This window comes from Oncorhynchus nerka, linkage group LG12 (genome assembly GCF_034236695.1).
Source record: "Oncorhynchus nerka isolate Pitt River linkage group LG12, Oner_Uvic_2.0, whole genome shotgun sequence".
Classification (NCBI taxonomy): Eukaryota; Metazoa; Chordata; class Actinopteri; order Salmoniformes; family Salmonidae; genus Oncorhynchus; species Oncorhynchus nerka.
In genome coordinates this window covers 70,796,515-70,819,471 of record NC_088407.1, presented here as the reverse complement: position 1 = coordinate 70,819,471, position 22,957 = coordinate 70,796,515, and the positions used below count along the sequence as shown (strand labels likewise).

General features: G+C 44.5%; 1 protein-coding gene across 3 annotated transcripts in view; it reads left to right on the top strand.

Moving 5' to 3' along the window:
- The window catches only part of daam1a (dishevelled associated activator of morphogenesis 1a), an 89,821-nt gene that overhangs the window by 57,883 nt on the left and 8,981 nt on the right, over window positions 1-22,957 (top strand). For 2 of the 3 annotated variants that reach the window (XM_029675774.2, XM_029675773.2), the window contains exons 4-20: window positions 918-989; window positions 1,927-2,021; window positions 3,251-3,584; window positions 3,874-3,984; window positions 4,080-4,183; window positions 4,289-4,355; window positions 4,449-4,566; window positions 5,187-5,325; window positions 6,156-6,214; window positions 6,365-6,552; window positions 7,444-7,743; window positions 8,181-8,288; window positions 9,246-9,269; window positions 10,712-10,809; window positions 14,694-14,778; window positions 18,321-18,427; window positions 22,840-22,928. In XM_029675774.2, coding sequence (XP_029531634.1) covers window positions 918-989; window positions 1,927-2,021; window positions 3,251-3,584; window positions 3,874-3,984; window positions 4,080-4,183; window positions 4,289-4,355; window positions 4,449-4,566; window positions 5,187-5,325; window positions 6,156-6,214; window positions 6,365-6,552; window positions 7,444-7,743; window positions 8,181-8,288; window positions 9,246-9,269; window positions 10,712-10,809; window positions 14,694-14,778; window positions 18,321-18,427; window positions 22,840-22,928 — 2,098 coding nt within the window. The remainder of the gene's footprint in view (window positions 1-917; window positions 990-1,926; window positions 2,022-3,250; window positions 3,585-3,873; window positions 3,985-4,079; window positions 4,184-4,288; window positions 4,356-4,448; window positions 4,567-5,186; window positions 5,326-6,155; window positions 6,215-6,364; window positions 6,553-7,443; window positions 7,744-8,180; window positions 8,289-9,245; window positions 9,270-10,711; window positions 10,810-14,693; window positions 14,779-18,320; window positions 18,428-22,839; window positions 22,929-22,957) is intronic. The other variant, XM_029675775.2, reaches the window with a different exon arrangement.

Below are 22,957 nucleotides of genomic sequence, written 5' to 3'. Positions count from 1 at the left end.
ATGAAGAGGCCTCAGCTCAAGTGCCTAACCACACCTGTGGGGGCTTCAATTACAAGGGGACTGCACAATAAGGGAACTAGAAAACTGAATTCAGCTGCCTGAAATATAGCCTGGTTCCATCCTTATAATCTCATTGCTCATGTGATGAGGATGGATGGGAATCTGAGTTACTATCCCCTCATGAGGAAGAAAGAAATGGCATCTGGAAGAGTTTTCTCTTTTGAAATGATTGTGGAAGAATGTTTGAGAACATATGGAAGGAAGGCTGGTCTCAATAGATGTCTTGTCCTGGTCATTGCAATGAATGTACGATGGCATTGTTTCAGAACATCAGCCTTTATAGAAAGCAAATGCTACCATCTGTTGAGAACCCATAACTAAGGAGGGAGAAGGCATGTACTGGACATCACTCTAGACTGTTCATGCTCAGCCAAAAACCTCAGACAAAATGGACCACTTGAGCCTAATTCCTCTCCAGCGATACATAGGGGATTTATGAGAATCTCTGAGCTGAGGCTACACAGAAACCTTATACAGTATATGTGAGACAGAGAGCCAGGTGAGAGCCTGAGAGTACATATATGGTGTGGTTGTGGTCTCAAAGGGAGACTGGGCTGGAAATGACTGCGGGCAGTCCAGTTCACACACTTCCATTGTCACTGGAAGGAGTTCTGTAGCAATTACACACTAGTGGGTTGGGTCATATGGGGGTTATTAGGCCTTGAAGCACTGCTCTGTTCTCAGGATTTGTGCTGTACTGGTCAATACATGGTTTGGATGTCAGTATAGTATGATGATATGATGGAGAAGGGAAATTTAGGAGTTCATTTGGTGGTGGAGGAAGGTGCGTGTGCGCTGCGTGTGCGTGTGTGTGTGTGTGAACGTGTTGTATCTAACCTTTGACTGTCTGTTTTCAGGAGGGAGAAGAGAGCAAGGGTGCGACTAGCTGGCCAGAGTTCTACATCGACCAGTTGAATTCCATGGCTGCTGTAAGTGTCCTTCTCCCCTCATCAAATACCCAATATGTACTTGACAATCAAAGCTAACCATGCAGATGCAAAACAATAATGCACAACAACCAGCCAACCATGAAGACATGCTGTAGTCATGTGATTTTGGTGTTCCACTAGCCACTACGGGTATCTCTCTAAAAGCTTATGGCTAAATCTTTGGGAAATTGGAGTAAATTAGGGGGGTAATATCAATTAGTTTTATAGGTTTTCCTGGAGGGGGATCTCTGTCTTTTTTTTAACGCTAGATATGTCTCACATCTGTAAACAACTATGAAAATCCTCACTGTGTATATAAGTCAAAGCTACCTTTATTTAGTATTACCTTTTTTTAACCTGGTAAGGTATTGATAATGATGACGACCTGAGAAGGCTTGTCCACCTGAAGATGCACTATTTGACAAGCTGGTGAAGTTAATCTATGTTTCCTCAATGGGTTCTCACACCCTGGAGGTGTGGTGTTAAATCTCCACACATTTCCTCTGTAGCTAGGGCAGTAGCCCTGGGAGGGGAACCCTGTGGGCCAATTGATTATATTTTCCCAGGGCAGTAGAATAGCACTAGTGCTGGCAGGTGAGAGGTTCTAGTTGGATCCCTAACCTCTAACTGTTACCACAGCGTGTAGCCTGCTCCAGACCCTGTAGAGGAAATGAACTCCAGTCATGTATCCATGAAGGAACTACCGGTGGGGCACTGGGATAATGGGATAAGAGCCGCCTGCTGTTGGTCTACAGCCAGGGATACTAGCTTACTGAGCAGGTTCCTTCCCAGCACCGTGAATCATAGGTCAAAGTTAATCTGGCCTGGGAACAAAGAGAGAACCGTAATGGTCCTAGAACAGAGCCTTGCAGGACATCCTTTGAGTTTGATAAGTGAGTACATTGTCATTGAGTCTTCTCAATGTTTTCATCAACAGAGGAAGACTCTTATTGCGCTGGAAAAGGAGGATGAGGAAGAGAGGAACAAGACCATAGAGAGCTTGAAGACCGCTCTAAGGACTCAACCAATGAGGTACACCAGTTACACTGACACACTCATGCTCCTTTTCATGCATACTTGTTCTCATATGCATGCATTCAGTTATGATGTGCGTTATGTACAGTATGTGTTTGTGGAACCAAAGGCAGAAAACTAAAGAATTGCAGTGCGACGTTACTGCACTGGATAGCCTTCTTGTGAGATGGACCTATTGTTATAATATCCATGTAGATCACATGATATACAGTTTCCTTTTCTTTTTTGAGTAATTCATTATGATAAACTCATATTCTATTTTCTGTAAGTCATAATAGAGGATGACAAATCAAATTAAATGTTATTTGTCACATGCTTCGTAAACAACAGGTGTAGACTAACTGTGAAATGCGTACTTACGGGCCCTTCCCAACAATGCAGAGAGTGCCTTAGTGAGTCTGCTATGTGCACAAAGGAGGATGGGTTAATTCACTGTGCTCAGAGTCTCCCAGAGTCCAATTATTGTCATTAGAGTGATATAATATGATTCATCACTAGGCTAGACTTTGTGTTGAGAACCATTCAACAGCCCCAGCTCATTCATCTGCTGTCACTTCCCTCTCCAGTCCAAAACCACTGCATTATTATGATATTACAGCCCTGTAGCCCACACTTAGTAGACTAGCCCGACACACGTCTTCTCCTTAAGGATCTCCAGTGGTTAGCTCAACACTGCCCTTCTCACCTTTGACCTCTAACCCCTAGTAGTCTATCACCAATGAGCTTTCTCTGTTTTCCTCCATCCTGTGTTATTGTGCTAAATGATGCTTGACTGCTGGCTAAAGATGTTTATTTTGCCACTGTTCAATTCTGCTGGCTTATATTGAACACACATACGAACAGATGCACACACACACACACACCCATACACCTGTCAAGCCCCTCCCCAGCAGTTTCACTAATGTATATAGCTTGTTTGATATTGCCATCTCACCATTTTCTAATGAAACCCAGTCAACTATGAAATTAGTTTCTCGTCAAAGTAAAAGAGGAGAGTAGTAGGCACTGATTGTGTATTGTTCAGGAACAGAATGGGATTTTTAGTAAACGTTATCTGTTTCTGGGTGCATTCAAAATTGCACCCTATTCTCTACATAGTGCACTACATTTGACCAGGGCCTATACGGCTCTGGTCAAAAATAGTGTACTACATAGGGAATAGGGTGCCATTTCTGCCGCCTCTGTCTCTGACCTTTTTTTACCTCAATCCTCCTCTTACTCTAAAGGTTTGTGACGCGGTTCATCGACCTGGACGGCCTAACCTGCATCCTGAACTTCCTGAAGAGCATGGACTACGACACCACCGAGTCCCAGATCCACACGTCGCTGATCGGCTGCATCAAGGCCCTGATGAACAACTCCCAGGGCCGCTCCCACGTGCTCTCCCACACAGAGAGCATCAACATCATCGCCCAGAGCCTGGCCACTGAGAACGTCAAGACCAAGGTGGCGGTGCTGGAGATCATGGGTGCTGTCTGTCTGGTGCCAGGAGGCCACAGGAAGATCCTGGAGGCCATGCTGCATTACCAGAAGTTTGCCTGCGAGAGGACTCGCTTCCAGGTGGAGGGACAGACTCCTATATCACATAGACAACATTGTAGCCATGCATTCACTTGGGATTTTCACACTGTAATGTGTTACCCCAAGGCTTTCCTTAACCCTGTGTTAAGACTGACCCAGAGTTGTGTTTCATGGTCTCATTCACTCAACATATTGAACTTTCAGGCATTACTCTAAATAGTTTTGTGTTTACGACCACAGCAAAGTGGTTTCTCGTGTCCATACACCTAGAATAACAATGTCTTTACTGATACTTATTCCTTCTTTCTGTCCTTTTCTCCTGTCTTAGACTCTGCTAAATGACCTGGATAGAAGTACGGGGCGCTACAGGGACGAGGTCAACCTGAAAACAGCCATCATGTCCTTCATCAATGCAGTGCTCAGTCAGGGAGCAGGGGAGGTGAGTGCTCCTCTTCCTCTGTAAGTCTTTACCCTCTTGTAGTCGTGTTGGTTGTCTTCAGAGAGTCTAACTGCTATGTGTACTGTACTCCGCAGTCAAGCTTTGAGTTCAGAATTCACCTGAGGTACGAGTTCCTTATGTTGGGCATCCAGCCAGTCATCGATAAACTGAGGTCCCACGACAACTCAACGTTAGACAGGTGAGTGAAGTCAAGACTGGTATACTACATTTCAGATCTAGACCACACTGTCATACCCAACTGCAGTAGATTGTGTCTGACCGTGAGGTGTTTGTTGTCTTCTAGGCATTTAGACTTCTTTGAGATGCTGAGAAACGAGGATGAACTGTCATTGGCAAAACGCTTTGACACCGTGAGTAACGATTGACCTGTACAGTACATGTAGTTTACAATGGTCACTTCTCTGTCCACTAGTTCTAATATCACATTGTTGTTGTTGTTGCAGGTGCACATTGACACAAAAAGTGCCACGCAAGTGTTTGAACTCATAAAGAAGAAGATGAGCCACACAGATGCACACCCGCACTTTATATCTGTCTTACAGCACTGTCTCCTTATGCCTTGTAAGTGCTGCCTGCCTGCCGGTCGCCATTTCTCTAAAGTTGTTTGAGTTCACCAAGAGTCTTACAGGCCTCTCCTCATTTTAAATATTTGAGAACTGGACTGATTTTTTTTCCTCTGAGGGATCCGAAGTGGTAATACATCTGTGTTTTTAGTGCTTTTTTAGGATGGCAGTGAACATGATGTCCTCTCTAGGTAGTTCTAAATATCTGGAAATGATTGTTGGAATTCTGCCCATGTGAGGTATTTCTATCTAGAAGGTGTTCTATCTGTCGATAAGAACTTTCTACGTTATAGCGGTAATGTTGTTCCTCCACATTGCATTAACCGTGGGTATGTTGGCCTGAGGGAGCTGACTTCAGACTGATCTCTCCACTTAGACTATTCCCTAATGTGTTCCTATGTGTATGTTTCCCAAACATGGATTTAGCCTAGTACTGGACTAAGAAGCACAATGGACAAGCTCCATTGAGCATGCTTTTTACTCCAGGACTAGACTTAGTTTGTGTTCAGGAACCCGGCCCTAGATGTTTATTGTTGCATATGCATTGGCTGGTGTAATAAATTTCCCTTTTGTGTATTAATAAATTAATGAATAAAGTGCTCTTCTCTTTTCTCTCAGACAAGCGTAGTGGGAACACGGTGCAGTACTGGCTCCTCCTGGACCGCATCGTCCAGCAGATCGTCCTTCAGAACGACAAAGGTCACGACCCTGACGTCACCCCTCTGGAGAACTTCAACGTGAAGAACGTGGTGCGAATGTGAGTGAGGGGAGAGGAACGAGAGGGGGATAAATGTTTTGACATGTCTGAGTCGGTTTGACGTCCTCCCCACCTCGCACGGCAGAGCACCGACTGTCATCATCGTAAATCTCCATGTGTTATTTAACATGCTTCGTTCTAGAAATGGCTTTAAACCCAAATATGGGGATCAAGACAAAAATCTGTACTGTATATTTACTCATGAGTTCATCTTATCCTAGGCTTAATACAGTGGCCATAATCATAATCACTCTTGATCAAGGTACTGTACATTATAAATGCTAAATGTAAATCAGCATTTCTATGTATCTATATTTCCCATGATCTCCTTCATTTTACAATCATTTTCAATACTTTCTGCTGGTCTAGCATGAATTCCCTGATCCCTTAATACTTGCCACAAATCAGCAAGTCATTTTGTGGATTTTACAGGGATTTTCATAATTTGTTTTTGGAAATATAATCCCGAACTCTTAATCCATAATGAAAGTGCTTTGATCTGTTTTTTTTTGGATGAGGAAGTCAGTGAGATGTAAATTTCCAAACACACATAGACAGAAACATCAGTCAACCCCCTGCAGCTTCTTCTTGCAAATCTCAATCAGACTCTGGTTATAAAGTCTGATTTGTCTCTGGTTAGGTTTAGAAGAAGCTTTCAGGTTCCCTGTTGTTAACTCTGATCACCAATGACTTGTCTACTGAATCTGTTTTTATAACTGAGCCTCTGCCTAACCTCAGTGGGATGTAATGCCTAGTGGGATTGTGCAGTGGTGTTGTGATGTCTTAAAACCTCAGATACCGATCCTAACCTCCTGTGTTGTACTGCTCAGGCTGGTCAACGAGAATGAAGTCAAACAGTGGAAAGAACAGGCGGAGAAAATGAGAAAAGGTACAAACACTAATGCTCTCTGGTTTCTGTTAGCTATGGAACTATCTGAAGGCAGAACCTCCTGTACTGTGTATCATCACACTGCTGACTGATCTTGTCTGATCTGATCTGATATGTTCTGGTTTGATCTCGTCTGATCTGGTTTCTCAGACCACCACGAGCTGCAGCAGAAGTTCGACAAGAAGGAACGCGAGTGTGACGCCAAGACCCAGGAGAAGGAGGACATGATGCAGACGCTGAATAAGATGAAGGAGAAGCTGGAGAAAGAGTCCAGCGAGCACAAACAGGTCAAGCAGCAAGTGGCCGACCTCTCCGCCCAGCTGCATGACCTCAGCACTGTACGTTTGTTTGTTTGTTTGCTTGTTTAGCTCACAATAGGGCTAATCTTCCAAGATTCCATGGAAAATACAATAGCTTTAGAAATTTTATTGTAATTTTACATTACACAATCACATCTTTACATCCTCCTTTTCCCTATAGCTTTTCCAATCAGGAATAAATGCACAATGTTTTGGTTATGGCACAGTTGAACGTCAAACACGGCCTCTGTCCTCGTAGTCTGTTCCCAGATCTGTTTATACTGTCTTGCGAACTCCTATTGACATTGTCATGCTAAACAACAACCATAGGAGTTGGCTATGCAGCACAACAGATTTGGGACCAGGCTAATGTCTTCCTTCGGATTTATTTGACAATTTAAAAACTCAAATACAACCACAAATGTGGATACAATGCAACAAAAACCTTTGAGGAGAAAACGTTAAAAACATATTTGTATTGTGGTTCTCTTCAAACATCAAACAAACACATTCACAGCTAAAAGCTGAATTGATGTAAACAACACATGGCCTAAATAATTGAACTGTGCAAAGACCAAAATAATAACACATTTTGAATAGTCCTCCAGATGACAGTGGTTGCTGTCCTTGGTAAATAGCTTGCAAAACTAGCTAGCCAGCGTCCTTCACTGTCCAAACCGCATGGTTTTCCCCTGAGCTCAGTTCAGTTTAGGAGTGGATACACAGGATGTTTGGTTACAGCACAGTTAGACATGAACATCCACACAACAACATTGCCTTGTGATGTTCTTCCAAGTCAATATATGTTGATTGGAACAGTTGTAGTTAAGAACAGAGAGTTTCTAGGATTTCCATGACGTAACATAGAAAATATTGTAGTACATCCAGTGCTAATCGATTGTACATCCCAATGTCTCCCATCATTTTCAGAGGCCAAATCCAAGTGTTCCTGGTGGTCCTCCATTCATACCTGGGGCCCCTGGAGGTCCCACAGCACCCCCTCCCATGCAGGCTGGCATGATCCCAGCCCCTCTACCACTCACTCAGGGCATGCCTCCACCACCACCCCCTCCACCCCCTCCACCCGGTGGACCCCCACCTCCTCCGGGCATGGCTCCCTTCGGTCTCCCTCCTCCCCCTGGAGCTCCATTGGGACCTGGTCTGAAGAAGAAGAATATCCCCCAGCCTTCCAACCCACTCAAGTCATTCAACTGGGCTAAGCTGGCTGAGGTCAGTGAGTGCTGCTTAGTCAGGTACCCTATTCCTATAAAGTGCACTACTTTTGACCAGAGCCCTATGGACTCTGGTCAAAATGAATGCACTTAATAGGGAATAGGGTGCCATTTGGGACATAGCCTGTAAATGAGGTGTTTTGTGTGTCTCTGTCTATAACAGAGAGAGTGATTGTTGTGCTGCTAAGGCAGACAGAAACTAGTGTTTTTGTAGCTACACCTCAGAGTGGCCAGGGGGAATGAAGGATAAGGATGGCCCAATGCTTTATCTCTTGCATTGTTTGCTCAATGGCATGAAATCAATATAGCAAACAAGCCCTGGGTGTGTTTTTATGTTGTTGTTGTAACCGCTAAAGTTTCAGGGGTGTATGGCCTGTGTTCTAGTTGAATAAGCTTTTACAGTCTTAGTTATGGATGGGGGCTGTTTTGTTGCAGAATAAGCTGGAGGGCACTGTGTGGACGGACGTCGATGACATCAATGTTTTCAAAATCCTGGACCTTGAGGACATCGAGAAGACCTTCTCTGCATACCAGAGACAGCAGGTATAGTTTAACACCTAAATACCAAAGTATTACTGTAGGGAAATGGCATTTCAGTACATAGCAATTCACCCTTAAGGACAGGACACAAGACCCCAAATCACTTCTTAATAATGTGCATATAACTATTCGGAGGGTTTCCAAGGCCACCGACCATGCTGTTCCAACAAACACTGCTTGCTAGTGATAAACACATGCATGCCATTGCACTCCATAACTGAATGCTTCCAGCAGCACTTCTCAACACTTTGTCTGGAACTGGCTCAGAAGGATATCAGGCCATTACAGTGCTTTTTTTTATAGCCTGGTCTCAGATCGGTTTATGCTGTCTTGCCAACTCCTAGGATGACAATGACCATAAGGATTGGCAAGACAGCACAAACAGATCTGGGACCAGGCTATCCTTTTTAGGTCTGTTCAAATTAGTCCTCTACCTTGTGAGTGTTACAGAGAACCAGACAGAACAGGAATGTTTACAACAGGAAGTAGCCATGCTGATAACGTGGTCCTTGGAAAGTTTACTAGTGCTGCATGAGAATATTTCACTTAGCCTCTATATGTCCACATTGACTACAGTGTTCAATTGAAATCCTCCAGATAGCTTTTCCCATAACCAACCTAATAAGACTGTGATTATAAAGGTTAGACTAGGGCCCTATTTCCATTACTAACTGCCCTTAATGGTACAAATAAAGTTGCATGGAATTCCTTTTGTCGTATAAGGACTTTATGAGTTTTAAGCCATGCTGTTCACGATGTGTCTGAACACACTGAACAGTTATTTGCATCTCTGACTCACTCTGCTACTCAGGATTCTGCTTGTCCTCACAAACAAATGCATCACTGATCTGCTGAGCTGGCCCTTTTTTCTGTAATTCACCATACATAGCCTACTGCATCTTGTAATTAATAATAATGAATGCTGCATCTTCCTTGCTTCCTGCCCACCCACCTGTTTAGGACTTCTTAACATTGAACAATAAGGTGAGTGACCTCTGACCTCTCATGTGACCTTTACCCTGCTCTGCGACATGTCTGACTTAATGCTCGTTACTGTCCTTCATCGTACGCTGCTCTCTCGCTCGCTCGACTCTGTTCTCTTTACGTCTGCATGGGGATTGGTGGGCATGTGGGCATGTGTGTGTGTGTGTGTGTCTGTGTCTGTGTGTGTGTGTGTGTCTGTGTCCGTAGGTGAAATACTTGTGAAAGCCATGTCTTCCCGTAGCCTCTGTGTTTCTGTGGATTCATTCTTTCAGTCTTTTTAGAATATACTTCTTAACACACCACCACGTTGTTTGAATGAACTATTTCAGTTTTATTGGTTACCATTTCAAGATGTTTCTGTGCATAATTAGCCAAATTGGTTTTGTGGCACGCAGTCAATTCTGCAAGCAGCTGGAGTCTTGCAACTATAAAAAGTGCCAGATATCCGTTTTCCAAAAACAAATCTCTCCTGTATTCTTTGAGTGAAGCCCCCCCAAATAAAAACAAGCACTTATTCGCCAAACACACCATTTCACACAGCCTGTTTCCCAGCTGTCCTCCATTTGGCAGTTTCATATACTGACCCAGTCAGAGGAACAATTTTCTGTTTTATGTTCATACTGTGTGTCTCCTGTGCATCCTGGGCTTTTGTTAATGTTGATGATTGTTGATGGTGCATGCATATGGGTATTGTGTCAAGTATTGTTGTGTGTGTGTGTCACTATCTGGTGTCTATTTGCCTGTTGCTGACCGGTTACTATACCATAGTTTTTTATGAAGATAATATGAGACAGCAGGTGGGGAAATGGAAGAAGCCTTAATAAAAATACTTGTTCCTATTGCCGTTGTTCAACAGCTAAAATGAATGCAGGTGTGAGTCAGCCACAGCCCTCCACCAAACAGCCTTGGGGCACTGTTATTCATGGACTGTATTCATTAGGAACAAAATGAAAACTTACTGAAACAGGGAGGGATTACATGGACTTGTATGATAAAAAAACGCTCATTTTTGTTTTCCGTTGCAAAACATTTTGCTGAGTGTGTCCTAATGAATACAACCCTGGTGTACTGGGTGTGGCTCTTTCTCCCAGAGAGAGTATTATTAAGGTCATGTAGTCACAAGCTTTTGCTGCGTTCAGCAAATACTGCATCCAAAAGTGCTTAAGTGTGATGAATGATATACAATTGTGTGTTTATTAAACAGTAACGCAGTCAAACTCTGGCTCTGTTAGTGTGTCATTTAAGGTCATATACAGTAGTGCAACAAGACATTGTTGTGTTCTGCATGCTAGCCTTCATCCAAAAGTGCCTAAGTATGATAAATGATATAATACTGTGTGTTTATATGAACGCAACGTGAAGTTCAGCTGTTGGATGTTATCCACTGAGTATTACTGTTCATGTTCCAACTCTTCTCTCCCTCCCAAATGTTCTCTGTCCAGAAAGAGTCTGAAGATGACACGGTGACCTCCAAGAAGGTCAAGGAGCTGTCAGTCATCGATGGTCGCAGAGCCCAGAACTGTAACATCCTTCTCTCTCGGTTAGTAATTGACAGTTTCTACCCCATGACATCATAGCAGAAGTATGTCCTACTTATATTAGTGGACATCACTTATTGTGATTGTATCCATCTAATGAGTGATTTAAATGGCTCTCTCCACACACATGCATGTATGCAAACGCACACACACACACACACACGCACACACGAACGCACACACACGCACACACACACACACACACACACACACACACGAACGCACACGCACGCACACACACGCACGCACACACACACGCACACACACACACACACGCACACGCACACACACACACACACGAACGCACACGCACACACACACAGACCTCTGTTACTGTACACAGCCAAGTTACATTAAATGCAGATTTACTCTACCATTTGGGCAATTCTGTATTTACATCAACTTCGACTCGAGTTGAGGGAAACTGTTTCATAATTGACGATGTGTTTAAGCATCAAGTGCAGCCAAGAATGATATATGTATTTTTGTAATGGGATGATGTTGGTCAGGAACTACGGTACCAGTCAAAAGTTTGGACACACCTACTCATTCAAGGGTTTTTCTTTATTTTCAAAAATATTTACATTGTAGAATAATAGTGAAGACAACAAAACTATGAAATAACACATATGGAATCATGTAGTAACCAAAAAAGTGTTAAACAAATCAAATATATTTTATATTTCAGATTCTTCAAGTTAGCCACCATTTGCCTTGACAGCTTTGCACACTCTTGGCATTCTTTCAATCAGCTTCACATGGAAGCTGAGCACTTGTTGGCTGCTTTTCCTTCACTCTGCAGTCCAACTCATCCCAAACCATCACAATTGGGTTGAGGTCGGGTGATTGTGGAGGCCAGGTCATCTGATGTAGCATTCCATCACTTCAAATAGCCCTTACACAGCCAGGAGGTGTGTTTTAGGTCATTGTCTTGTGGAAAAACAAATGATAGTCCCACTAAGTGTAAACCCGATGGGATGGCGCATCGCTGCAGAATGCTGTGGTAGCCATGCTGGTTAAGTGTACCTTTAATTAAATAAATAACCGACAGTGTCATCAGCAAAGCACCCCCACACCGTCGCACTTCCTCCTCCATGTTTCATGGTGCGAACCACACATCCGGAGATCATTCGCTCACCTACTCTCCGTCTCACAAAGACACTGCGGTTGGAACCAAAAATCGCAAATTTGGACCAAAGGACATCTTTCCACCGGTCTAATGTCCATTGCTCATGTTTCTTGGCCCAAGCGAGTCTCTTATTTGAGCTGCAATTTTTGAGGCTGGTAACTCTAATGAACTTATCCTCTGCAGCAGAGGTAACTCTAGGTCTTCCTGTCTTGTGGCGGTCCTCATGAGAGCCACTTTCATCATAGCGCTGATGGGTTTTGCGACTACACTTGAAGAAACTTTCAAAGTTCTTGAAATTTTCCTGATTGACTGACCATGTCTTAAAGAAATGATGGACTGATGTTTCTCTTTGCTTATGTGAGCTGTTCTTGCCATAATATGGACTTGGTATTTTACCAAGTAGGGCTATCTTCTGTATACCAACCCTACCTTGTCACAACACAACTCAAACGCATTAAGAAGGATAGAAATTCAACACAAATGGAACTGTTAACAAGGCACACCTGTACATTGAAATGAATTCCAGATGACTACCTCTTGGTTGAGAGAATGCCAAGAGTGTGGTGTGAGAGAATGCCAAGAGTGTGCAAAGCTGTCATCAAGGCAAAGGGTGGCTACTTTGGAGAATCTAAAATCTAAAATATTTTGATTTGTTTAACACTTTTTGTTTACTACATTATTGCACATGTGTGATTTCATAGTGTTGATGTCTTCATTACTATTATACAATGCAGAAAATAGTTAAAATAAAGAAAAGCTCTGGAATGAGTAGGTGTGTCCAAAATTTTGACTAGGACTGTATTTATTTATTATTTATTAACCTGGCAAGTCAGTTAAGAACAAATTTTTATTTTCAATGACGGCCTAGGAACAGTGGGTGAACTGCCTGTTCAGGGGCAGAACGACAGATTTGTACCTTGTCAGCTCGGGGGTTTGATCTTGCAACCTTGCAGTTACTAGTCCAACGCTCTAACCACTAGGCTACCCTGCCGCCCCTTTTTCATTACTGTCATCCCTGGTCTCCATGGCAGCTACCACAAACAAAGAGGCCTTTTCTACTAAGTTAATTTCATGTTGCTACCATTCTCAATTTAACAACTGTGAATGAAACTTCAAAGTTTAAGGGATTCAGCTATTTCTATTTCTTCCTGTCTCATTCAATTTTTGTGGTCACAAGTGGTGGTTCATTCCTGTTGCCAGCTTGCAGAACTGAAAATATTATCTTTCTGCAAAGTGGCATAAATGATGCATTTAACGTGCCTTTTCACTCTTAGCCAACACATTGAATAAGGGATATATGTATTTAATAATATTGACATGACTGAACCTTAATTGCTCTGTCATTCGTGTGTGTCTAAATCATGCATGCTGACTGTGAGACATCCAAAGTCCTGTCAGAAAGCCCCGTGGTTGCGGTGGTAGGCTAGGGCTTCAGGCCTAGCTCATTTAGAGCCTGGTGTGTGTGTCTGTTTGTGTGTGTGTGTGGAGAGCTACCCTGTGTTTCTGCCCAAGTCTTTTAGAACTGTGTGTTCATTGGTTTCCTGGCACATTATGATTGTGTTGGTGTGCCAGTGGAGCCTCAGTGTTCAGGCTGTCTGCCACCTGCTATCTCTGGCTGGCTGGTGGCTAGAAGCTGGGACTTAAAACACCTGCTATCTCTGGCTGGCTGGGGGCTAGTAGCTGGGACTTAAAACACCTGCTATCTCTGGCTGGCTAGGGGCTAGTAGCTGGGACTTCCAGTTGAAGTCGGAAGTTTACATACACTTAGGTTGGAGTCATTAAAACTTGTTTTTCAACCACTCCACAAATTTCTTGTTAACAAACTACAGTTTTGGCAAGTCGGTTAGGACATCTACTTTGTGCATGACACAAGTCCTTTTTCCAACAATTGTTTACAGTCAGATTATTTCACTTCTAATTCACTGTATCACAATTCCAGTGGGTCAAACGTTTTTATACACTAAGTTGACTGTGCCTTTAAACAGCTTGGAAAATTCCAGAAAATGAAGTCATGGCTTTATAAGCTTCTGGTAGGCTAATTTTAAATTATTTTAGTCAATTGGAGGTGTACCTGTGGATGTATTTCTAGGCCTACCTTCAAACTCAGTTGCTCTTTGCTTGACATCATGGGAAAATCAAAAGAAATCAACCAAGACCTCAGAAAACTAATTGTAGTCTGGTTCATCCTTGGGAGAAATGCTACCAAATACTAATTGAGTGTATGTAAACTTCTGACCCACTGGGAATGTGATGAAAGATATAAAATCTGAAATAAACCATTCTCTCTACTATTATTCTGACATTTCGCATTCTTAAAATAAAGTGGTGATCCTAACTGAACTAAAACAGGGATTTTTATTTGGATTAAATGTCAGGAATTGTGAAAAACTGAGATTAAAGGTATTTGGCTAAAATGTATGTAAACTTCTGACTTCAAATGTAAAACACTAAATCTTTGTTTCTGCAAATGCTAAAAGTTTGGGACGGGTTCATTAGCTTGTGACTCTCTCTTTATGACTGATACTCATAGTGCTTTTCAAAATGGATACTACAACTCTTAAATTGACAGATTTTTGTGTGAGGCGACACAAATTGAACAGGACATAACATGGATGCACCGTACATCACTGTTAAAACAAACTGTTAACACATCAATAACAAGACATTAACTGGTAAAACTGATGTCCTCTCCTATTAACCATTTGAATGTAATGTACAGTAGTCCTCTGTGGTAATGATAATGCTGTTGTGTTGCAGGCTGAAGCTGACCAATGAGGAGATCAAGAGGGCCATCATGACGATGGACGAACACGAGGATCTGCCCAAGGACATGCTGGAGCAGGTGGGCACCCCTCTCACTCTCTGATACAGCATGTAGCCCCCCTCTCACTCTCTGATACAGCATGTAGCCACCCTCTCACTCTCTGATACAGCATGTAGCCACCCTCTCACTCTCTGATACAGCATGTAGCCCTCCTCTCACTCTCTGATACAGCATGTAGCCCCCCTCTCACTCTCTGATACAGCATGTAGCCCTCCTCTCACTCTCTGATACAGCATGTAGCCCTCCTCTCACTCTCTGATACAGCATGTAGCCCTCCCCTCTCTCTCACTCTCTGATACAGCATGTAGCCCTCCTCTCACTCTCTGATACAGCATGTAGCCCTCCCCTCTCTCTCACTCTCTGATACAGCATGTAGCCCTCCTCTCACTCTCTGATACAGCATGTAGCCCCCCTCTCACTCTCTGATACAGCATGTAGCCCTCCTCTCACTCTCTGATACAGCATGTAGCCCCCTCTCACTCTCTGATACAGCATCCACCCTCTCTCTCTCTGATACAGCATGTAGCCCCCTCTCTCTCTCTGATACAGCATGTAGCCCCCTCTCTCTCTGATACAGCATGTAGCCCTCCTCTCACTCTCTGATACAGCATGTAGCCCCCCTCTCACTCTCTGATACAGCATGTAGCCACCCTCTCACTCTCTGATACAGCATGTAGCCCTCCTCTCACTCTCTGATACAGCATGTAGCCCCTCTCACTCTCTGATACAGCATGAGCCCTCCCTCTCTCTGATACACATACAGCATGTAGCCCTCCTCTCACTCTCTGATACAGCATGTAGCCCCCTCTCATCTGTGAGCATGTAGCCCTCCTCTCACTCTCTGATACAGCATGTAGCCCCCTCTCACTCTCTGATACAGCATGTAGCCCCCCTCTCACTCTCTGATACAGCATGTAGCCACTCTCTGATATAGCATCCCCCTCTCACTCTCTGATACAGCATGTAGCCCCCTCTCACTCTCTGATACAGCATGTAGCCCTCCTCTCACTCTCGGATACAGCATGTAGCCCTCTCTGATACGGCATGTAGCCCTCTCATACAGCATCCCCCTCTCACTCTCTGATACAGCATGTAGCCCCCTCTCACTCTCTGATATAGCATGTAGCCCTCCTTTCACTCTCTGATACAGCATGTAGCCCCCTCTCACTCTCTGATACAGCATGTAGCCCTCCCCTCTCTCTCACTCTCTGATACGGCATGTAGCCCTCCTCTCACTCTCTGATACAGCATGTAGCCCCCCTCTCACTCTCTGATACAGCATGTAGCCACCCTCTCACTCTCTGATACAGCATGTAGCCACCCTCTCACTCTCTGATACAGCATGTAGCCCTCCTCTCACTCTCTGATACAGCATGTCCTCTCTCTCTGATACAGCATGTAGCCCTCCTCTCACTCTCTGATACAGCATCTGATACAGCATGTAGCCCCCTCTCACTCTCTGATACAGCATGTAGCCCTCCTCTCACTCTCTGATACAGCATGTAGCCCCCTCTCACTCTCTGATACAGCATGTAGCCCTCCCTCTCTCACTCTCTGATACAGCATGTAGCCCCCTCTCACTCACTCTCTGATACAGCATGTAGCCCTCCTCTCACTCTCTGATACAGCATGTAGCCCTCCTCACTCTCATATAGCATGTAGCCCCCCTCTGATACAGCATGTAGCCCCTCTCACTCTCTGATACAGCATGTAGCCCTCCTCTCACTCTCTGATAGCAGCATGTAGCCCCCTCTCACTCTCTGATACAGCATGTAGCCCTCCCTCTCTCACTCTGTGATACAGCATGCCCTCCCTCTCTCACTCTCTGATACAGCATGTAGCCCTCCTCTCACTCTCTGATACAGCATGTAGCCCCCTCTCACTCTCTGATACATGTAGCCCCCTCTCACTCTCTGATACAGCATGTAGCCCCCTCTCACATACAGCATGTAGCCCCCTCTCACTCTCTGATACAGCATATACTCTCTGATACAGCATGTAGCCCTCCTCTCACTCTCTGATACAGCATGTAGCCCCCTCTCACTCTCTGATAGCATGTAGCCCCCCACTCTCTGATATAGCATCACTCTCTGATACAGCATGTAGCATGTAGCCCCCCCTCTCACTCTCTGATATAGCATGTAGCCCCCTCTCACTCTCTGATACAGCATGCATCTCTGTATAGCATGCCCCCCTCCTCTCACTCTCTGATACATGCATGTAGCCCCCTCTCTCTGATACAGCATCTCTGATACAGATACGGCATGTAGCCCTCCTCTCACTGATAGGCATGTAGCCCCCTCTCACTCTCTGATATAGCATGTAGCCCCCTCCACTCTCACTCTCTGATACAGCATGTAGCCCTCCTCTCACTCTCTGATACAGCATGTAGCCCTCCTCTCACTCTCTGATACAACATGTAGCCCTCCTCTCACTCTCTGATATAGCATGTAGCCCCCCTCTCACTCTCTGATACAGCATGTAGCCCACTCCTCTCACTCTCTGATACAGCATGTAGCCCTCCTCTCACTCTCTGATACAGCATGTAGCACACCTCTCACTCTCTGATACAGCATGTAGCCCCCCTCTCACTCTCTGGTACAGCAAGTAGGTCTCCTCTCTCCCTCCTCTCTCTCTCTGATACAGTTGTAGGTCTCTCTCTCTCTCTCTCTCTCTCTCTCTGATACAGCATGTAGCCCCCCCTCTCTCTCTCTCTGATAGAGCATGATTGAAGTACAACACACAGGCCAAATGTATCACCATATTGCAGAGAATTCTGTAAGCCAATGATTGCTTTGATGATGACTAACTGATGACATGTAATCGTAAAACTCCTCGTCCCCTTTTAACCTGCCCTCAAAACCACTGAGCCTTCATGTTCTTTATCGCCCCATAACTATGACGATGACTAGGTGAAAAAGTATAGTATTTTCAAATAGATGTGAGTAATTGAAGGCTAATCGAGTTTTACAAGACTTTTCATTGCTATTGCTTTAATCTAGGGCCCTAATTAAAGAAAGTCTGCAGTGTTCATAGGGAGTGCGCTAGTGACGGAATGGAGCATTTGTAGTGGTGGGGCCCGGCCCGGCCGGCCTGGATGGCGGAGGTTATTTAGCAAGGTTTTAAAGCATCTGAATACTGTTAGTGGGAATACTGCCTGACTGCCATGTCTGTTCTGAGTTCTGAAGAAAAATGTGTCCAGCTGCCAACCTAATCCATCTGTTCAATGGAACATGATCAAAGTTCTTCGAGTTCTAGGTCTGAGTCATTTAAACATCATTTACATTCAGAGCACAGAGGCCATTTATTTCCAGCAGAAGATTACCACATCTCAGTGATAACTCTGCATGTCTTTTCAATGATAATAATTCATAATTGATTTGATTTCTATAGCGCTTTTCCAGACTGTCAAAGCTCTTTAGTTAGTAATGGGTGAAACTCCCCATACCTGACATTTTGCGCCAGAAAGCTCATCACACATCAGCTATCACAGTGGAGAGAAGGGTATTAGTGTGTGGCTGTACAAGTTCTCTCTTGATAATTGTCCTGTTCCTGTCCAGCTGCTGAAGTTTGTCCCAGAGAAGAGTGACGTGGATCTCCTGGAGGAGCACAAGCATGAGCTGGACCGCATGGCCAAGGCTGACCGCTTCCTCTACGAGATGAGCAGGTACGCACTTTGGTTCGGTATAATGACTTTTGGTACTGCTAGAATGTGTAACACCACATTCCCAATAATAACAATACATTTTACTTGTAATGCGCTTTTCAAAACCCCAATTTGCTAAAACTGTGCTAGACACTATCCTTAGCATGTTATTTGTTGGTATACTGTGGAAAATATTCAGCTGCTCTCGGATGACAATGGATGTTGACTTTAAAACTGCTTCTTCATTGTTAACATGTAGTCTTCATCAGGGCTTTTTCTATAACAACACGTTCTATGTTAGTCTTGAATCAACGTTGCTGTTAACAGGAATTGACACAGATCATTGCAGTACCACCAGCAGCATATGTAAACAGCATGACACTCAGTGACACGTGCTAGCTGGATGTCAATGTCTTTTAACACAAATCACTTTGGTATATCTACTGTAACTGCTGAGGGACATCACTGCCAGACATGAAGCTGTGACCCAGATCTCCCAGTGAAGGCCATTGGTCCTGACTGTGAGGGCTTGGGGAGAGTAGAACGATTGGTATTGTTCTTTAGTGAATAAAATATACAGCAATTCCCTGCATTTTTCCCTGTGTAGGTCAAACAAATGTATTACCTTTTGGAGTGCTGTCCATGTAATTCATTATGGACTATAAATACGAGAATTCATCCCCAAACTAGTTTTAGAAGTATAATATGTGAGTGAGCAAATAGATGATTATTTCTTTAGATTATTCTTTACCATGAGTCATGCTATCTGAGCTGAGGGGGAGCCTGTGGCTGAGGGGTAGGGGAGCCTGTGGCTGAGGGGTAGGGGAGCCTGTGGCTGAGGGGTAGGGGAGCCTGTGGCTGAGGGGAGCCTGTGGCTGAGGGGTAGGGGAGCCTGTGGCTGAGGGGTAGGGGAGCCTGTGGCTGAGGGGTAGAGGAGCCTGTGGCTGAGGGGTAGGGGAGCCTGTGGCTGAGGGGTAGGGGAGCCTGTGGCTGAGGGGGTAGGGGAGCCTGTGGCTGAGGGGTAGGGGAGCCTGTGGCTGAGGGGTAGGGGAGCCTGTGACTGAGGGGTAGGGGAGGCTGTGGCTGAGGGGTAGAGGAGCCTGTGACTGAGGGGTAGGGAGCCTGTGGCTGAGGGGTAGGGGAGCCTGTGGCTGAGGGGTAGGGGAGCCTGTGACTGAGGGGTAGGGGAGGCTGTGGCTGAGGGGTAGAGGAGCCTGTGACTGAGGGGTAGGGGAGGCTGTGGCTGAGGGGTAGGGGAGGCTGTGCCTGAGGGGGAGGCCGTGGCTGAGGGGGAGGCCGTGGCTGAGTGGGTGGCTGTGGCTGAGACTGTGGTTGAGGGGGAGGCTGTGGCTGAGGCTAGGGTTGAGGTGGAGGCTGTGGTTGAGACTGTGGGGGAGGCTGGTGCAAAGGTGGCGGCAAGCAGCTGAACTCTCCATGTAACTGTTGTTAATGAGTGAATATGAAACCTCCCTGGGGAGACATCCTCGGCTAGGGCAGGAAAAGAAACCCCAGGGCTAGGGCTCTCTGCAGTCCTTTAATGGTCATTCCTCTACTGCGTTACAAATGAAGGTTGGATTACTAGATTATAGGAAAGGAAACGTATGACCAGGTGCCATTGTGAGTGTAGTACCAGCACCATTTTTTCCATGATGTATCAAGCCATTTACTATGGGAATAGAGACTTCCTTACAGGATCTGGAGTCGTTTCTCCTTTTGTGTTTTGCCTTCCTGAAAACATTGAAGCTGTGGTAACAGAGTTTGGGCAGGGAGCAGGAATGGAGCTTCTTTATTCAATGTGTTTTTCATGTTGAATATTTAATCCAGTAAGATCATTTGTGAAAGAAAAAAATAAACGTCCTGTCACTGTCAACTGTGTTTATTTTCAGCAAACTTAACATGTGTAAATATTTGCATGAACATAACAAGATTCAACAACAGACATAAACTGAACAAGTTCCACAGACATATGACTAACAGAAATAGAATAATATGTCCCTGAACAAAGGGGGGGGGGGGGGTCAAAAGTAACAGTCAGTATCTGGTGTGGCCACCAGCTGCATTAAGTACTGCAGTGCATCTCCTCCTCATGTACTGCACCAGATTTGCCAGTTCTTGATGTGAGATGTTACCCCACACTTCCACCGAGGCACCTGCAAGTTCCCGGACATTTCTGGGGGGAATGGCCCTAGCCCTTACTCTCCTATCCAACAGGTCCCAGACGTGCTCAATGGGATTGAGATCCAGGCTCTTCGCTGGCCATGGCAGAATACTGACATTCCTGTCTTGCAGGAAATCACGCACAGAACAAGCAGTATGGCTGGTGGCATTGTCATGCTGGAGGGCCACGTCAGGATGAGCCTGCAGGAAGGGTACCACATGAGGGAGGAGGATGTCTTTCCTGTAACACACAGCGTTGAGATTGCCTGCAACGACAACCAGCTCAGTCTGATGATGCTTTGACACAACGCCCTGACCATGACAGACCCTCCACCTCCAAATCGATCCCGCTCCAGAGTACAGGCCTCGGTGTAACGATCATTCCTTTGACGATAAATGCGAATCTGACCATCACCCCTGGTGAGACAAAATCGTGACTCGTCAGTGAAGAGCACTTTTTGCCAGTCCTGTCTGGTCCAGCGACGGTGGGTTTGTGCCCATACGCGACGTTGTTGCCGGTGATGTCTGGTGAGGACCTGCCTTACAACAGGCCTACAAGCCCTCAGTCCAGCTTCTCTCAGCCTATTGCGGACAGTCTGAGCACTGATGGAGGGATTGTGCGTTCCTGGTGTAACTCAGGCAGTTGTTGCCATCCTGTACCTGTCTCGCAGGTGTGATGTTCGGATGTACCAATCCTGTGCAGGTGTTACACTGCGAGGATGATCAGCTGTCCGTCCTGTCTCCCTGTAGCGCTGTCTTAGGCGTCTCACAGTATTGACATTGCAATTTATTGCCCTGGCCACATCTGCAGTCCTCATGCCTCCTTGCAGCATGTCTAAGGCCCGTACACGCAGATGAGCAGGGACCCTGGGAATCTTTCTTTTGGTGTTTTTCAGAGTCAGTAGAGTCAGTGTCTTAACGACCGTTCCACAGGTGCATGTTCATTAATTGTTTATGGTTCATTGAACCAGCATGGGAAACAGTGTTTAAACCCTTTACAATGATGATCTGTGAAGTTATTTAGATTTTTACGAATTATCTTTGAAAGACAGGGTCCTGAAAAAGGGACGATTCTTTTGTTGCTGTCTGGTCACAAAACCTCTGTGTTGATCAAATGTCTGAACAAAACCACAAAACAAGTGTATTTCTATTCAAAGTTCATAGCCTTCATTTAGGAAAGGTCATATCAAATAGACAGGTGGGACTTTGGAGGAAGAAAATTATTCCTCAAAAAGAAAGGAGGACCAAGGCACTCTTCATATAATTAATTAAAATGCCTTTATTAGTATGGCACGTTCAATAGAAACAACGTTTTTTTTAAACCGATGCATTTCGGCTGCATGGCCTTCGTCAGGGAGTACAAAAAAAGGAATACAAGGTCCTCTTTTAAACAGCTTTTCAATTAGCCCTGATTGGAAGAGGGAGTGGTTACACAATTGATTAGACACACCTAGTAAGCAATACTATACACATTAAAAAGTGAAATACTGTCGCTATGTTTTCATAAAAATACAACTCCAAGCTAGAAGTATCAGAAGACTAAAAGGTAGTTCTAACCTTAAATATAACTGGGAGAAGTGTCAAGAATAAGAAAGCAATATTTTCTAGTACACTAGAACAACAAAACATGAACAACAACAGTCTAACCATAGCTGAGGGCAAATTAATGTTGTAACCACTCCCTCTTCCAATTAGGAATTTACAATGAATTACTTTTGAGTATTTAGGACATCACAGCTGAGACAATGATGGAAATCCTGAGGGACAAGGACAGTGGCAAAGAGCACCTTCTATCTACCAAAATGTACTATTGTGTACCTTAGTAGCGCTTCCCTTCCTCCTCTTTCTACGAGTGAAGAAAATTATTATTGAAAACATGTCAACTATATTTAGTCCAATTGTTTATTGAAAACAAATACATTTTCACAGTAAGCACGTGTTGTCTATCAAACACATTGTTACAGTTGTTGGTTATTTTGAATTTGAGTCGTATTAGCATAGGCGTGACATGAATCAAAACACCTTAAAACAAGACATAGAATCAAGAACAATATACAACTACCTGAAACAAGCGCCCTACGATTTTCCACATGGCAGCTTCTTGTCATTGTTGCTAGCTATCTGAATCATAACAGAATCATGCCTCATCGATGCGTGCGCATCATTTCCGTGATGTCGTCAGGCAACCCATCTATTACACAACAGTTTTAGTGAAGGGTAATGTCTATGTAAATTCTGATTGAAACATAATATTTGGACCTCTTTCTACAATACAGAATCAACCACTACCAGCCAAGGCTGCAGTCTCTCTACTTCAAAAAGAAATTTGCGGAAAGAATCGTCGAAGTCAAACCTAAAGTTGAAGGTAGGATTTTCCTACAATGTTCCATGCTC